The 18,559-nt window shown below is 45.3% G+C and overlaps 1 protein-coding gene across 1 annotated transcript in view; it reads right to left on the bottom strand.

Annotated features, from left to right (window-relative positions):
* LOC124554696 (succinate-semialdehyde dehydrogenase, mitochondrial) overlaps positions 1-18,559 on the bottom strand; it is a 223,958-nt gene that overhangs the window by 124,459 nt on the left and 80,940 nt on the right. The window contains exon 3 of the mRNA XM_047128322.1: positions 6,938-7,108. Within this exon, the coding sequence (XP_046984278.1) occupies positions 6,938-7,108 (171 nt within the window). The remainder of the gene's footprint in view (positions 1-6,937; positions 7,109-18,559) is intronic.

The following is an 18,559-nucleotide window of genomic DNA, read 5'->3' as shown; positions in this document are numbered from 1 at the left end:
ATCCTCATACACTACTTAATTATTCACCTTTTCAACTTCATCTCCCTCGTCACACACTAATTTTCCACAATCTGTAACCCTGCAGTTACCCTCCACAGCACATCCTACCATTTCATTTATCAAACCCCCCCTTAAACCATCAAATTCCTTATCCCTATCAAATATTTTCTTGAGTACATCATAATATGCGTCATCCTCAACATTTAACTGCTTTAAACTGCTCACATAATTGAATTTCCCTACTGTCCAATTTTCTGGAGTGTATTTTTGCAACCATTTGGCCTTGCTACCCAATCATTTAAGTTCAATTCAGATTCCCCCTTAGTTTTCCACTGTTCATCATTCTTAGTTTGCTGTTTAACCCCATGCATGTAAACACTAGCACAATTTGTTTCATGGATTCAGATAAAGCTTTCCCCACCAAAACATCACTTGCATTACCATCCTGCACATTACAAACACTTCCACCAGACATCTCAGAACCAGCCCCTCCTGGCTGCTCACAGCTAACCTCATAAATTTCACGATACACTCTGGTACATATTCATTTATCACTACATCAACAATAGGCACTATGGCCCCAAAATCATCATCATCATCATCTACAAAACCATTAGTTTCAGGCACCTTGGCCCTCTCAGAATTAACATTATCATCCACTGTATCCGCTTCCATTACATACAACTCATCAAATTTCTCACTATTACTTTCACACACACTTTGGTCATCACAACAGCCATCTATACCTTCAGACAGTGCCTTAGTCCCTGACCTGTTGATAATACTGACCAAACCAATATTATCTTAAAGAAACTTCCTGGCAGATTAAAACTGTGTGCCCGACCGAGACTCGAACTCGGGACCTTTGCCTTTCGCGGGCAAGTGCTCTACCAACTGAGCTACCGAAGCACGACTCACGCCCGGTACCCACAGCTTTACTTCTGCGAGTACCTCGTCTCCTACCTTCCAAACTTTACAGAAGCTCTCCTGCGAACCATGCAGAACTAGCACTCCTGAAAGAAAGGATATAGCGGAGACATGGCTTAGCCACAGCCTGGGGGATGTTCCAGAATGAGATTTTCACTCTGCAGCGGAGTGTGCGCTGATATGAAACTTCCTGGCAGATTAAAACTGTGTGCCCGACCGAGACTCGAACTCGGGACCTTTGCCTTTCGCGGGCAAGTGCTCTACCAACTGAGCTACCGAAGCACGACTCACGCCCAGTACCCACAGCTTTACTTCTGCGAGTACCTCGTCTCCTACCTTCCAAACTTTACAGAAGCTCTCCTGCGAACAACCCCCAGGCTGTAGCTAAGCCATGTCTCCGCTATATCCTTTCTTTCAGGAGTGCTAGTTCTGCTTGGTTCGCAGGAGAGCTTCTGTAAAGTTTGGAAGGTAGGAGACGAGGTACTGGCAGAAGTAAAGCTGTGGGTACCGGGCGTGAGTCGTGCTTCGGTAGCTCAGTTGGTAGAGCACTTGCCCGCGAAAGGCAAAGGTCCCGAGTTCGAGTCTCGGTCGGGCACACAGTTTTAATCTGCCAGGAAGTTTCATATCAGCGCACACTCCGCTGCAGAGTGAAAATCTCATTCTGGAATCAATATTATCTTTTTCAGAATTCACATCCCTGAACTCTACAAAAAATATTCTCAGCATTGATTTCTTCCATTTGGGCATTTAAACCCCTACCATTCTTCCTCTTAAACGTTCTCCTTTTGCCATGCTCCATGCACCAGCTCCCCAATACATTTTCACCATTTAAAATTGCCTCCACACCACAAATTCTTTCCTCTCTCTTACTTCTATAATTATTGTCATACCCCTTTTAGAATAACCACCCCTAGTCTGATTATAATTATTATCGTTCCATCTCTTGGCCCTATTGTTTGCAACTTGTCTTGTCCCAAAGTGGACCCCATGTGAGACAACTCTTAGTTTAAAGGATGCTGTCCCTGTTGTGTGCTGCTGTTCTGTCACCCTCTTCCAGGTCCATTTCCCAGGATTGGCCTTGGTTCATTTCCCGTATCACTGCCCCTAAAATCCCTTTGACTGTGGCTTTCTTCATTATATCTTCCCCCATATCCTCTCCAATGTTCATTTATATTTCTGTCCTCATGATGGCTCTGATGATTATCTTCCCAATTCATATTTCTTCTCTCCCCCAGATCCCTATGGTTATTCCCTGGATTGTTTCCCTTTGAGCCAGGCCTATAGCACATAGCCTGCTCCATCCTCTCAACAAAGTCTAAAAACTTTGCCACAGAATCAGTGGGGCAATGTGTGAGTTCCCATTGTAACTCTTCAGGTAGTCTCCTCCTTAAAGTACATATTTCTGTGAACACACCTAAAGGCTGATCCACATGTACTAATTTATTCAACTCTTCCTGGCAAAATTCCCTCATAGTTTGTCTGCCTCCCCTGTACACAGGTCAATTCAAAAACTCATTTTGAAACCTACACTGCTTATTTTTACTCCAGTATTTGTCTAGAAACATTCGTTTGAATATTTCAAATGAAATGAACAGACCCTTAAATTTGTTAGCCCATGTCTGAGCTGAACCTCACAGCATTGTCTTTACAAATTTTACTTTTGCCTCATCTGACATCCCAGGCAGAAAACAGTCCTTAGAACTGGCCAAAAAATCCAGAGCATGATATCTGTTTTCACCTGAAAATGTCTTTCCACTAGGTGCCAGCATTACTGGACACCCAGCATGACCCGAAAAGTTGTACAGTTATCTGGGTAATTTTGTCATTTACCTTTGAGGTGACAGTTGCCATTTCCTTTATGAGATCATCAGCTGTGCTGTCTAATTTATTTATCAGCACAGCTTTTGTCTCATCATTGCTAGCCACTATTTTCACATTCACTTCAGCCAAAGAATACCTTGTTGCCTCTTCTCTGTCATCACACATCTGCCTTCCCGAATCAATTTTGCCCCTCAACTCAGCCTCAACCGCTTCAACCTTGGAATGCCAGCTCTCTCATTTTTTTCTAATCTATTATCTAATTCAGTCACAATTTCTTGTTTCATTGACCCCAACTGACTATTTATTTCGCCCACATTAGTCTTCACAGAACTTAATTCGGAATTTACTGAACTTAATTTAGTTCCAAAATTAGTGTCTAGACCACTTAATTTATTGTCCATATCAGTTTTAAATGAACCCATTTGGCTACTCATATTTTGGAGAAGAGCAGTTAATTCTTTAGACATTACAGGGATACCGATTTCCTCCGCTCTCTGAGGACTTTGTGGTTCACCACCACTCCCTGACGACCCGCAATCATTAAGCGATTTTTTAATTTCGTGCTCAATTGTCCTGGCTAGCACAAGAATTAAAAAAAAAAAAAAAAAAAAAATTTGCACCCGCTGTGATCGCTCATCTTTCTGGAGAGGCTGCATCGGTCTCAGCGTTGCTGAAGAGGCTGCATTGCGGAGCATAGTCATGGTTGCATGTTGCAAGTCCACTAGACAGCCCATCGCCCGGTTGAGAATCGGCCGCACCCTCACTCTGCTGGCGCTGGCTCCAGGTCCGCTGGTACTCAGCTCGATCTGCGCTGCATGACATTGTCGAACGGCAACAGAAGGCGCTCACGTGATTAACCGAAACACACGTTTCGGGGAATGTTCATGCTTCGCCTAGTTCCCCTAGCCTTCAGGCCTAGTTGCCTAGCACACTAGTATCCTGGACGAGCCCCCAATTGCGACGGGGTGGTAAATAAAGAAGTGTGGTTGAAGCATTCACCAGAATGTGCATATACAAATGTTGGTTAAAAATGTTATTGCAAATTTTGGCTCTCACGAAAGTCTCAGAGAATGATTTCCACACTTGGTGCATTAGTACACTGTTCCACACCCGTGCTTAGTTACAGTTTTTGAATTAATATTTACGAGTACAGTTTATGCTAGGGAATGAAAATTAGGCGATTATTATAGCAAAATCAGTTTTTCACGACACAGTTCAATCGCTATTTATTGGCACTGTCCTTTACTTTCACACAATGAAATTAGCACTGGTGAGACGGTTTACAGTTTTACTTTAACAATAATTTGACTCCGAGGCCCCAATAGCAGTAATGTAGGCTTCTATAAACGAAAATTACTCTATCAATTCAAATAGAACCACAAATCCCACTGTCCTCTTAGTACTAACAGTTTTCGCGCGAATTCACAGATCACCACATGTTCACGTACGACGGCGTATACCTCGTAATTCGCACTCACACAAATAATCGTAGCACTTCCATTTCACTAATTATATGCTTGCACACTTGCACTATTAAACAATACTCCTTGTCAAAATAAATCGGCGCGAAAAAGAATTCTCAAACAACCACACAGGCCACCCTCCAGTGGGGCTTGCTCGTCACCCACCCTCCAAAATGACTGACCAGCGACAGACCACTGGCCGCTGTCGCTATATTGACGGGCCTGCCTTGGCCCGAGGTGCAGGAGTTTAAGTGTGACTAAGCTATTCCTCCTCAATTCCTCGCTGTTAGGGATGTTTTTCCTCAGGTTTTGAATTGGCCTCTGGTTATCTGTAAAAGAAAGAATTATCTGCCAGATGCCTCCGGCGGCGGCGGCGGCTTCTTCTTCTTCTTCTTCTTCTTCTTCTGCCTCGTCTACCCCCATACTGGTGGGAGTCAGCGTCACATCCGGTGTCGTGCAAGACGCGAGGTACAGGGCGACCCTCAGTTGTGTCACCTCCTGCCGCGTCTCGTCTAGTTCCGCTCTCAGGGCCGCCCTCTCCTCCGCCATGGCGGATTCGAGCGTGGTGATTGCATCCTCGTTTGCTTCCCCCAGTGCTTGGCGGAAAGCGCCTTCATCGTCTTTGTGGCGCAGCCCACTTCCCCTACTGGAGTAGGAGGGTGGGGTGTCCACCTTTTCTTCTTGTGGGGCCACCTCTTCGTGTGTAGTGGCCCCTTTCCGCTGCTTCCATGTCTTCAGATAGCCGCAGCTGTGCGAATTTGCAGCGTGCGAGCTGCCACAATTTACGCACGTTGCCGTGGTACTTCTTGGTTTGTGCAAGCCGCCGCATTTTATGCACGTTGCCGCAGTACTTCTTGGTTTGTTGCAGTTTCAGGTGTCGTGCGGTTTCCCACACTTAACACACGCAACAGCACCGTCGCATTCCCTGGCTATATGTCCCAAGTTATGACACTTATTGCAGTGTAATTGTGCCACAGGCTTCTGCTTCTTCTTCTTGTTGCCGCAACCGTTGCTCCCAACTATGTTTAGCAGGAGCTCAACAGCAGCAGCAATCTTGCCTCTTCCACCATTCCTATATCACGGCATGGCATAGGCATGTGCAAATGACGGTAATGAAGTGAGCCACAGTGAGTCAAGCAGTGGAGTGGCTGACCCCTGGCCAAGATGGTCGCTCACTTATATAGGCTCAGATGTCCACCCCCCTGGTTATTTAAGTACCAATCTCACCAGTTACGGTTACAAATTTTGATACATACATCCCTCGACAGAAATAAGTACACCATCGGAACCGCGCTAAAAGGTTCATCTTATTTACTATGTTACATTAATTTCTAGGATTATTCTATCGCCCGTGAATCAAGGTTTAGTTTTTGCAAAATTTCACCACTTAGCGCAAATTTGTTTGTTGACATCTGTGCTGCAAAGTTTTAACACAGAACTGCATATAGCACCATTTTTAGACGTAATCTATAGCGATCTACACACTGCACTGCTCAAAATCTTCATATCTATAATAATTAATTAATTATGGGCAATAAATGTTAATAATAATTTGCAAACAATGACAACTATTGCAAGATAAGTGTATAGTATAACTTAACTAGTTTAAAATACGGGTGATGCCACCCAAAATATTATATGGTGCCGTTCTTTACCTCATGAATTTTCTATTGAATTTTATAAACAATTTTTCCTCAAACTTTGTTTATTGCCCTTTACGGGCTTAATTATTTATGAATCTTAACATATGACTACGGCACTCAATCTGCTATGATGAAACATTTTTAATGAGTGCTCACTCAACCCTGTAAGTTGTTATTTACTATTTTTATTAATCTTTCAGTATTCGTGATATTAACCAATTTTGAGGTCACTATAACTTTTGCGTCTCACGATTTGAAATAAAGATCAATCTTTCAGAAGGTGCATATTGCTGACCACTATCCACTGCTGCATTGCTCTTCATCGTAAGTTACATAGTTTTCGCGTAATGTGCAAAAAACCAAACAATGCCCCAAGCTACAGGCCACGTGGCCGCCCGGCAGAGACCATCTCACCAACCATTGCAAATCTCGCGCGGGCACGCCACGTGCTTCCGCGAATCGCGCACCATGTAGAGTGCTCGCTCTCCACAAAGCGATCCTCGCATACTAGAAATATTCATCTAGTAATGGGGGTTTGTAATGTCACAAGGCTACCCACCAGACAGTAGTATTGCATGCATTCAGCACACAATCTGGTCAGCCATCCCTGCCTAAAGCGCACACCCGCATGCGTGCGATTGTGGAGACTACAACCCAGCAATGAGACTACTCACATCTCAGCCCTTTTAATTTCTTACTCTAGAGTGTCATTTTTTCCTTTGTTATTATGATAAAACACAAACTGTCAGACAAGCAGCCGTCTCTACCATTTGAACATATTCTACTACACTGAGATGAAGGGCCCAGTGCTGTTTGAAGCAGTTGAGAGACTGTACTGAAACTGAATGCAAGAAATTTTTTCCTAAACATTAATGGTATATTTTGATTTAAACCCATTTTGTATACATAACCTGTCTAACAAATTCTGAATATGCAATGCATATCACATCAAGTGGCTTAATGAGCTGACTGCCTTGGTTTTTCCTTCTTTTTTTTATTTGCAGCTGTATCTTGTTGACATAACAAAGATGTGATGCAGAATTGAAAATTAAAGATTACAATTGGAAATTATCACAGACTTACATGTATGCGTCTTGCTTCTTCAGAAAACCATTCAATAAATGAATTACCATATAACACTTCATTTAGAGCTTCTTTCAATGGCTTTCCTGACTCTGCTGTAATAATCTTGGCTAGTTCTTCTTTATTGCTATCAACAACTTGGTACCATTTTCGAAGGAGGGAAGACCTTTCCTAAAGACAGAAAACACTTTTTATAACACCAGATGATTATTATTATTATTATTATTATTATTATTATTATTATTATTATTATTTATTTCTTTTCTCAGACATTATGTCTGGTCAAAAATGGAAAGTGACGCAGACCTTGATCAAGCGTCACTTCCTTTTAACTGTACGGTATATGTTATATTGCATTTAGGAACTTTCGGGTAATTGAACATGTATCAACAATTACGGATTTCTGTAGTTGTATATACAAGTTTGGATGTAGCTGTATTAGATTGATGTACTGGTGGATATTGTGTGGTATGACTCCTGTAGTTGATAGTATAATTGGTATATTGTCAACTTTATCCTGATGCCACATGTCCTTGACTTCCTCAGCCAGTTGGATGTATTTTTCAATTTTTTTCTCCTGTTTTCTTTTGTATATTTGTTGTATTGGGTATGGATATTTCGATTAGTTGTGTTAATTTCTTCTTTTTATTGGTGAGTATGATGTCAGGTTTGTTATGTGGATGTTTTATCTGTTATAATGGTTCTGTTCCAGTATAATTTGTATTCATCATTCTCCAGTACATTTTGTGGTGCATACTTGTATGTGGGAACATGTTGTTTTGTAAGTTTATGTTGTAAGGCAAGCTGTTGATGTATTATTTTTGCTACATTGTCATGTCTTCTGGGTATTCTGTATTTGCTAGTATTGTACATCCACTTGTGACGTGATCTACTGTTTCTATTTGTAGTTTGCAAAGTCTGCATTTATCTGTTGTGGTATTGGGATCTTTAATAATATGCTTGCTGTAATATCTGGTGTTTATTGTTTGATCCTGTATTGCAATCATGAATCCTTCCGTCTCACTGTATATATTGCCTTTTCTTAGCCATGTGTTGGATGCGTCTTGATCGATGTGTGGCTGTGTTAGACGATACGGGTGCTTGCCATGTAGTGTTTTCTTTTTCCAATTTACTTTCTTCGTACCTGTTGATGTTATGTGATCTAAAGGGTTGTAGAACTGGTTATGAAATTGCAGTGGTGTAGCCGATGTATTTATATGAGTGATTGCTTTGTGTATTTTCCTAGTTTCTGCTCGTTCTATAAGGAATTTTCTTAAATTGTCTACCTGTCCATAATGTAGGTTTTTTTATGTCGATAAATCCCCTTCCTCCTTCCTTTCTGCTTAATCTGAATCTTTCAGTTGCTGAATGTATGTGATGTATTCTATATTTGTGGCATTGTGATCGTGTAAGTGTATTGAGTGCTTCTAGGTCTCTGTTACTCCATTTCACTACTCCAAATGAATAGGTCAATATTGGTATAGCATTAGTATTTATAACTTTTGTCTTGTTTCTTGCTGTCAATTCTGTTTTCAGTAGTTTTGTTAGTCTTTGTCTGTATTTTTCTTTTAGTTCTTCTTTAATATTTGTATTATCTATTCCTATTTTTTGTCTGTATCCTAGATATTTATAGGCATCTGTTTTTTCCATCGCTTCTATGCAGTCGCTGTGGTTATCCAATATGTAATAATCTTGTTTAGTGCGTTTTCCCTTGACTATGCTATTTTTCTTACATTTGTCTGTTCCAAAAGCCATATTTATATCATTGCTGAATACTTCTGTTATCTTTAGTAATTGGTTGAGTTGTTGATTTGTTGCTGCCAGTAGTTTTAGATCATCCATGTATAGCACATGTGTGATTTTGTGTGGGTATGTTCCAGTAATATTGTATCCATAATTTGTATTATTTAGCATGTTGGATAGTGGGTTCAGAGCAAGGCAGAACCAGAAAGGACTTAATGAGTCTCCTTGGTATATTCCACGCTTAATCTGTATTGGCTGTGATGTGATATTATTTGAATTTGTTTGGATATTAAGTGTGGTTTTCCAATTTTTCATTACTATGTTTAGGAACTGTATCAATTTAGGATCTACTTTGTATATTTCCAATATTTGTAGTAACCATGAGTGGGGTACACTATCAAAAGCTTTTTGGTAATCAATGTATGCATAGTGTAGCGACCTTTGTTTAGTTTTAGCTTGATATGTCACCTCAGCGTCTATTATCAGTTGCTCTTTACATCCTCATGCTCCTTTACAACAGCCTTTTTGTTCTTCATTTATAATTTTGTTCTGTGTTGTATGTGTCATTAATTTCTGTGTAATGACTGAAGTTAATATTTTGTATATTGTTGGTAGGCATGTTATGGGGCGATATTTAGCTGGGTTTGCTGTGTCTGCTTAATCTTTAGGTTTCAGATAAGTTATTCCATGTGTAAGTGTATCAGGGAATGTGTATTGGTCTGCAATGTAACTGTTAAATAATTTTTGTTAGATGTGAATGTGTTGAGGTGAATTTCTTTAGCCAGAAATTTGCTATTTTATCTTTTCCAGGGGCTTTCCAATTGCGAGTAGAATTAACTGCTTGGGTGACTTCATGTTGCAAAATCATCACTTCAGGTATTTGTGGTATTATCTTGTATGTATCTGTTTCTGCTTGTATCCACCGTGCATGCCTGTTATGTTGTACCGGGTTTGACCATATGTTGCTGCAGAAGTGTTCCATGTCTGTTATGTTTGGTGGATTGTCTATTTTAATGTGTGTGTTATTTATTGTCTGGTAAAATTTCTTTTGGTTTGTGTTGAATGTTTGGTTTTGTTTCCTTCTATTTTCACTTTTTTTTGTATCTTCTAAGTCGTTTGGCCAATGCTTGTAATTTCTGCTTCTTTTCATCTAATTGCTCTATCGCTTCTTGTTGTGAGATTTTACCTAACCTTTTTTGTTTTTTTTTCTGACATTTCATTTCTTATAAATTGTGTTAGCTGTCCGATGTCTTTTCTCAGTTTTTCTATTCTGATCTGCAGCCTGTGTTGCCATGCTGGTTTTGTGGGTTTCTTCTGTGTGTTGGTTGGTTCTGATCTCTGCCTAGTGTGTATATTTAGTGTAGTGAGTGCTCCTATATAAACCAGTAGTTGTAACTCTTCCATAGTTGTGTTTTCATTTATTTTGTTGTGTATGATTGTGTTGATAGTTTTTATTGTTGTTTCGACTTGTGGGTTATTTGGCGGTCTATGCAAGAATGGTATAATGTCTGTACTTGTGTCTTTGTATTCTATATATGTCAGCTGAAATTTTTCTTCTATATCTAACATGTGTGTCACTTCGTGTTCTATTTGTGCTTGTTCTGGTGGCTGTCTTAAGATTTCGTTTTCCTCTGATTGTTTAATTGATGCGTGTTGGTCTTTGTTTGTTTGCTCTGGGATGTTTGAGTCCATTACTGTATTTTCTTCTTCTTCTTCTGATTGCACATTATTTTGTTCCAGTATTTGTTGTACTTGTTGTTTGATGTTTTCTAATTCTGACTGGGGTATCCTGTTATTTTTTATTATTACACGGATCTGATCAGCTAGTCGTCGTTCTGCTAAAAATTTTAATTCTGGGTATCTGGTAAGAAATGTTGTGTATACTTGTGATCTGTATCCAGTTGTGTTGGTTCCTAGGTTTGTTGCTTGGTAATAACAGAACATGAGGTGTCGATTAACTTCATCTGACCATCTCATCCTCTGTTTTTGTTTTCCTTCTAGGGTGGTTGCAGAAAGCATATCCTGCAAAATACCTCTATTTGGATTTAAATCATTTTCCAGTTGGCTAGCAGTGTCGTTACCATTGCAGGCGGGCATAGGGTTCAAGCGTCGTCCCCGACCATGACGGCACTTGTCCAAGGCTCCTTTAGTTCTATCCTGAACCAACTAATCACACTAAAAGGGGGGTTAGCCCTATTAGTGGTTTGTTCTTTTCGTCGCCTTTTACAACTGGCAGAACATACCGCAGGCCTATTCTTTTCCTGGGCCTCCACGGGAATTATAATTATTATTTCTTTACTTTCTCAGACGTTAAGTCTGGTTAAAAATGTAAAGTGACGCGGACCTTGATCAAGCGTCACTTCCTTTTAACTGTATGGTATGTGTTATACGGCATTTAGGAACTTTCGGGTAATTGAACAAGTGTCAATAATTACAGATTTCTGTAGTTGTATATATAAGTTAGGATGTAGCTGTATTGCATTGATGTACTGGTGGATATTGTGTGGTATGACTCCTGTAGTTGATAGTATAATTGGTATAATGTCAACTTTATCCTGATGCCACATGTCCTTAACTTCCTCAGCCAGTTGGATGTATTTTTCAATTTTTTCTCCTGTTTTCTTTTGTATATTTGTTGTATTGGGTATGAATATTTCGATTAGTTGTGTTAATTTCTTCTTTTTATTGGTGAGTATGATGTCAGGTTTGTTATGTGGTGTTGTTTTATCTGTTATAATGGTTCTGTTCCAGTATAATTTGTATTCATCATTCTCCATTACATTTTGTGGTGCATACTTGTATGTGGGAACATGTTGTTTTATAAGTTTATGTTGTAAGGCAAGCTGTTGATGTATTATTTTTGCTACATTGTCATGTCTTCTGGGTATTCTGTATTTGCTAGTATTGTACATCCACTTGTGATGTGATCTACTGTTTCTATTTGTAGTTTGCAAAGTCTGCATTTATCTGTTGTGGTATTGGGATCTTTAATAATATGCTTGCTGTAATATCTGGTATTTATTGTTTGATCCTGTATTGCAATCATGAATCCTTCCGTCTCACTGTATATATTGCCTTTTCTTAGCCATGTGTTGGATGCGTCTTGATCGATGTGTGGCTGTGTTAGATGATACGGGTGCTTGCCATGTAGTGTTTTCTTTTTCCAATTTACTTTCTTCGTACCTGTTGATGTTATGTGATCTAAAGGGTTGTAGAACTGGTTATGAAATTGCAGTGGTGTAGCCGATGTATTTATATGAGTGATTGCTTTGCGTATTTTCCTAGTTTCTGCTCGTTCTATAAGGAATTTTCTTAAATTGTCTACCTGTCCATAATGTAGGTTTTTTATGTCGATAAATCCCCTTCCTCCTTCCTTTCTGCTTAATGTGAATCTTTCAGTTGCTGAATGTATGTGATGTATTCTATATTTGTGGCATTGTGATCGTGTAAGTGTATTGAGTGCTTCTAGGTCTCTGTTACTCCATTTCACTACTCCAAATGAGTAGTGGTGGTGGTTGTTGGGATGTTTAAGGGGGACTAAACAGCTAAGGTCATCAGTCCCCCATTCCAAAAAAAAAAAAAAAAAAAAAAAAAAAAGGCGAGACAGAAATGCACGAAGCAGGTAAAACCCCAAGGGGAAGGAGACTCTCCCCCCCCCCCCCCCCCCCCCCAGGCCCTAAAAGAACTCAAATGTGGTAACGAACGCTACAGACACGAAGACACCAGACAAAAGGAAACAGAACAAAAGATGACCGGAGACTGGTTGACTGACCACGACAACAAAAAAGGGAAAGAGTCAACCAATCGACTACACACTAAAATCTGCAACCAAATATGAGAGACTCGAGGACAAGAGACACACAAAGGGAAAGGTGCAGGACCACTCTAAATGGAACCATAAAAAGGACTAGCACGGATAAAATGTAAAACACTGTCAGCCATGGAGGCATCGTCGCATAAAATCAAAGGCAAGGTGCCCGGGAGATTAAAAGACTGCCGAAGGGTGCGCAGTCGGGGACACTCCAATAAAACGTGGGCGACCGTCAGCCGTGACCCACACCGTCACAGGGGGGGATCCTCCTGACGCAAAAGATGACCGTGTGTCAGGTATGTATGGCCGATGCGGAGCCGACACAGGATAACAGACTCCCTGCGAGAAGACCGCAGGGAGGAGCGCCACACATCGGTCGTCTCCTTGACAGCCCGCAGTTTATTCTGGGCTGCCATGCCATGCCACTCAACAGACCATACCCCAAGCACCTTATGGCGCAACACCAGCTGCAGGTCGCGAGCTGTGAGGCCGATCTCCAAAGCTGGGGCGTCGATCGCCCCTTTCGCCAGCCTGTCAACACGTTCGTTCCCCGGGATGCCAACGTGACCTGGCATCCAAACCAAGACCACCGAACGACCAGAGCGGGCAATGGCGGAAACAGACTCCTGAATAGAGGACACCAGAGGAGAAGAGGGATAGCAGCGGTCGATGGCCTGAAGGTTGCTCAGGGAGTCACTGCAGATGACGATGGACCTACCTGAGCAGAAACGCATATGCTCAAGAGCGCGCAAGATGGCCACCAGCTCTGCAGTAAAAATACTGCAGCCAGCCGGCAAGGAGCGTTGCTCAACATGGGCAGTGTGAGCAAAAGCGTAGGCAGCACGACCATCAACCAGGGAACCATCAGTGTAGACAGGCTCACAGCCCGGAAATAAGGTGAGGAGCGCAAGAAAACGGCGACGGAGGGCCACAGGCGGAACCGAGTCCTTAGGTCCCTGTGCCAAATCCAGACGGACGGACGGCCGGGATAAACACCAGAGAAGCGTAGGTGTACGGACCCGAAAGGGAGGCAGAAGAGGGAATGACCCCAGTTCTGACAGCAGGGACTGGACACGGACAGCTACGGAAAGCCCAGACCTAAGTCGCCATTCGGGCAGATGGAGGACCATGGCAGGGAAAAGCAGGCAACGATTGGGATGGCCTCGCGAGCAATGCACGTGGACAGCATAGTCGGCGAGCAGACGATGGCGGCGAACCCGCAGCGGGGGAACCCTGGCCTCCACCAGTAGACTATCCACGGGGCTGGTGCGAAAAGCGCCAGTTGCAAGCCGAACCCCACAGTGGTGTATGGGGTCTAACAACTTCAACACTGAGGGGGACACAGACCCATAGGCCAGGCTCCCATAATCAAGCCGGGACTGCACAAGGGCTCTGTACAATCGCAGCAGCGTGCAGCGATCTGCACCCCAAGACGTGTGGCTAAGGCAGCGGAGGGCGTTGAGGTGCCGCCAGCATTTTTGCTTCAGCTGAGTAACATGAGGAACCCATGTGAGCCAGGCATCAAACACGAGTCCCAAGAAGCGGCAAATGTCCACCACTTCAAGCAGGTGGCCGTCGAGGTAAAGGTCAGGATGAGGGTGGACCGTCCAACGCCTGCAGAAGTGCATAACTCGAGTCTTGGCAGCAGAGAACTGAAAACCATGAGTCAGAGCCCATGATGCTGCCTTGCGAACGGCGACTTGCAGCCTGCGTTCGGCGACTCCCGTAGTCGTGGAGCTAAATGAGATGCAGAAGTCGTCGGCATACAAAGAAGGAGACACCAACGACCCCACTGCTGCAGCCAGACCATTAATGGCCACTGGAAATAAGGAGACGCTCAACACCGAGCCCTGCGGGACCCCATTTTCCTGTATATAAGAGGAACTAGAGGTGGCACCAACTTGCACCCGGAAAGAGCGGCGCAATAAAAAGCTTTGAAGAAAAGCCGGGAGCCGACCACGAAGACCCAACTCATGCAACGTGGCGAGGATATGATGCCGCTATGTGGTGTCATACGCCTTCCGCAGATCGAAAAATACAGCAACGAGATGCTGACGTCGGGCAAAGGCCGTACGGACAGCAGATTCCAGCCGCACCAAATTGTCCGCTGCAGACCGGCCCCGGCGGAAGCCACCCTGGGATGGAGCGAGGCGACCGCGCGACTCAAGGACCCAACACAAACGCCGCCCCACCATACGTTCGAGCAATTTGCTCAAAACGTTGGTGAGGGTAATGGGATGATAGCAGTCCACCGCCAGTGGGTCCGCACCGGGCTTCAAGATGGGGACAATAACACCCTCTCGCCATTGCGACGGGAACATGCCCTCGCTCCAGATGCGGTTAAAGATGGTGAGGATGTGTCTCTGGCAGTCCCTGGAGAGATGCTTCAGCATCTGTGCGTGGATGCAGTCTGGGCCTGGTGCTGTATCAGGGCAATCGGCGAGGGCAGCGAGGAATTCCCTCTCGCTGAAAGGAGCATTGTATTCTTCAGAACAACGCGTGCGGAACGATAACGGCGTCTGCTCAGCACGCTCCTTGAGAGAGCGAAAGGCGGGGGGATAAGTTGCAGTCGCAGAGCTCTTAGCGAAGTGCGCAGCAAGGTGTTCAGCAATGGCGGCAGCATCTGTGCAGACAGCGCCGGCCAGGGAGATCCCAGGGACACCCGTAGGGGTCTGGGATCCATAAATCCGCCGGATCCGGAACCACACCAGCGAGGGGGAGACACGGGAGCCCAGGGATGAGACGTACCTCTCCCAGCACTCCTGCTTATGCCGTGCAATAAGACGACAGGCGAAGGCACGGAGCCTCTTAAAGGCGATGAGGGTCTCCAGAGACGGGTGCCGCCTATGACGCTGGAGAGCCCGCCTACGGTCGCAAATAGCCTCAGCAATCTCCGGCGACCACCAGGGGACAGCCTTCCTCCGAGGGAGGCCAGAAGAACAGGGGATGGAAGCCTTGGCCGCTGAAATGATGGACGTGGTTAAAACACGGACCACCTCGTCAATGTCACCCTGTGGGGGAGACTCAATGGTTGCAGCGGAAGTAAAAGCCGGCCAGTCAGCCCTGTGGAGAGCCCAGCGGGGCAGGCGCCCAGAAGAATGACACTGGGGCAGTGACAAATAGATGGGAAAATGGTCACTACCACACAGGTCAGGATGCACTCTCCAGTGGAGGGATGGGACAAGTCCAGGGCTGCAAATAGAGAGATCGATGGCCGAGAACGAGCCATGGGCCACACTGAAATGCGTGGGAGCACCGGTGTTCAAGAGGCTAAGGTCGAGCTGAGCCAACACATGCTCCACGACCCGACCGCGGTCATCGGAGACAGTCCCACCCCATAGAGGGTTGTGGGCATTGAAATCGCCCAGCAGCAAAAAAGGTGGCGGCAGTTGGGCTATCAGAGCAGCCAGGACATGCTGCGCGACAGCACCATCAGGTTGAAGGTAAATACTGCAGACGGTAATAGCCTGTGGCGTCCACACCCGAACAGCGACAGCCTCTAAAGCTGTTTGTAGAGGTACAAACTCGCTGTGAAGAGAGTTAAGGACATATATGCAGACGCCACCAGACACCCTTTCATAAGCCGCCCAGTGCTTATAATAACCCCGATAGCCATGGAGGGCAGGGGTTCGCATTGCCGGAAACCAAGTTTCCTGCAGAGCAATGCAAAGGAAAGGATGAAGGCTGATAAGCTGGCGGAGCTCAGCTAGATGGTGGAAGAAACCGCTGCAGTTCCACTGGAGGATGGTATTGTCCATGGCGGAGAAAGGCGTGACGGGATTGGGAAGGCAGATTACGCCGCCGGGTCACCTGCTGCCTCCGATTGAGCACCCGTGCTAGTGCTATCCATGGCGTCTGGGGGACCGGCGAGATCGAGGTCCTCAGCGGACGCCAGGATCTCCACCTCGTCCTCAGACGCAGAGCTGGAAGGTGGCGGTGGGGTGGGTGCCACCACGAGTTCCTTGGGCTTAGAGCTCTTCTTCTTTGATTTCTCACGCTGCTCCTTGGGTTTAATTGGCTGGGAGGGCTTCACCGATTCAGTCTCCGGGACTGAGGAGGATCGTGAAGCCCGTCGACCAGCTGATTGTGGGCACTTACGCCACTGTCGGTCATCAGCCTTCCCACTGGTGGAAACCTAGGAAGGGAGGGACCTGAGGGACCCCTTGCGAGCGTCAGAAGCCGAAGAAGTTGGACACTTCTCCGGCTTAGAAGCAGGTACGGACGTCCCTGATGGGGGGGATGGTGTTGCCCCTGAGGTAGGTGGCGCAGGAGCAACCCAGTGGGTAGAGCCCCCCACTGGCAAGTGGGCAGGAGGAGTTGTACCACTCAGCGATCCAGCTGGAAGTCGCGAAACTGATGGGGCGAGCACAGGTGTTGTAGCAGCGGCGTAGGATGATGTCATTCTCACGGGATGTAATCGGTCGTATTTCCTTTTGGCCTCAGTATAAGTCAGTCGGTCCAGGGTCTTATATTCCATGATTTTGCGTTCTTTCTGGAAGATTCTGCAGTCTGGCGAGCAAGGTGAATGGTGCTCCCCGCAGTTGACACAGATGGGAGGCGGGGCACATGGAGTATCGGGATGAGACGGGCGTCCGCAATCTCGACACGTGAGGCTGGAAGTGCAGCGGGAAGACATATGGCTGAACTTCCAGCACTTGAAGCACCGCATCGGGGGAGGAATATAGGGCCTGACGTCACATCGGTAGACCATCACCTTGACCTTTTCCGGTAACGTATCACCCTCGAATGCCAAGATGAAGGCACCGGTAGCTATCTGATTTTCCTTCGGACCCCGACGAACGCGCCGGACGAAATGTACACCTCTGCGCTCTAAGTTGGCGCGCAGCTCGTCATCAGACTGCAAAAGAAGGTCCTTATGGTAAATAACTCCCTGGACCATATTTAAACTCTTATGCGGTGTGATCGTAACAGCAACATCCCCCAACTTGTCACAAGCAAGTAACCGTCGTGACTGGGCAGAGGATGCCGTTTGGATCAGGACCGATCCAGAGCGCATTTTTGACAAGCCCTCCACCTCCCCAAACTTGTCCTCTAAATGCTCGACGAAGAACTGAGGCTTTGTGGAGAGAAAAGACTCCCCATCAGCTCTCGTACAAACTAAGAATCGGGGCGAATAATTGCTACTGCCATCCTGAGACTTACGTTCCTCCCACGGCGTGGCCAGAGAGGGGAACGTTTTCGGATTCTACTTTTCAGCATTAAATTGAGCCCGAGAATGCTTAGAGACTGCTGGCGGCTGGCCGCCAGCGAGAGATGATGTACCACGCTTCATTGCGGGTCATCCGCCCTGATGCCACCTACTCCGACCAAGGGCCCTCCCCACGGGCGCCACCCAGCCGCAGCAATAGCCACCTGGCAGGACGGCCATTGCCGGGAGTCCTGATGCCCCAAGGAGATGGGCATCTACTCCTTGGCATACGTGGGGAGTTAACGGCGCAGGCATCATCAGTAGAGCGATCCCTGTGTTGTCAGGGGGCTACAACCAAGAGGGTACATGGCGGCCCCACCACAACGGGCTGGCTACCGTGCTGGATCTTAGGTGCAAAACTGTCCAAGGTCGTCGTCGCAGTTAAAAGAAACACTGCAGATTGCAGCGTGGGAATCGCACCCAGGGACGTATCTTCGCCCAAGAGATGGAAAACGAGCGGGACCCCAGTGCAACGACGAAAAAGCCGGCGAAAGGTCTCAACGCACAACGGATACATTGCACCATGTAAGGCGCTCTTCCCCAATTGGTTCACTCTTCGGAATAATTTAGAAAGATGGAGGTCAAACCCGAGAGGGGACCATCACATAAGGCCGAAACATTTGAGACTCCTTTTAGTCGCCTCTTACGACAGGCAGGAATACCGCGGGCCTATTCTTATCCCCGAACCTGCAGGGGGGTCCAAATGAGTAGGTCAATATTGGTATAGCATAAGTATTTATAGCTTTTGTCTTGTTTTTATTATTATTATTATTTATTTCTTGTCTGAGACGTTATGTCTGGTTAAAAATGGAAGGTGACGCGGACCTTGATCAAGCGTGACTTCCTTTTAACTGTACGG

The sequence above is a fragment of the Schistocerca americana genome, chromosome X (genome assembly GCF_021461395.2).
Source record: "Schistocerca americana isolate TAMUIC-IGC-003095 chromosome X, iqSchAmer2.1, whole genome shotgun sequence".
NCBI classification, from domain to species: domain Eukaryota; kingdom Metazoa; phylum Arthropoda; class Insecta; order Orthoptera; family Acrididae; genus Schistocerca; species Schistocerca americana.
Note: the sequence above shows the minus strand (reverse complement) of the source record. Positions and strands in the feature narration are given on the sequence as shown.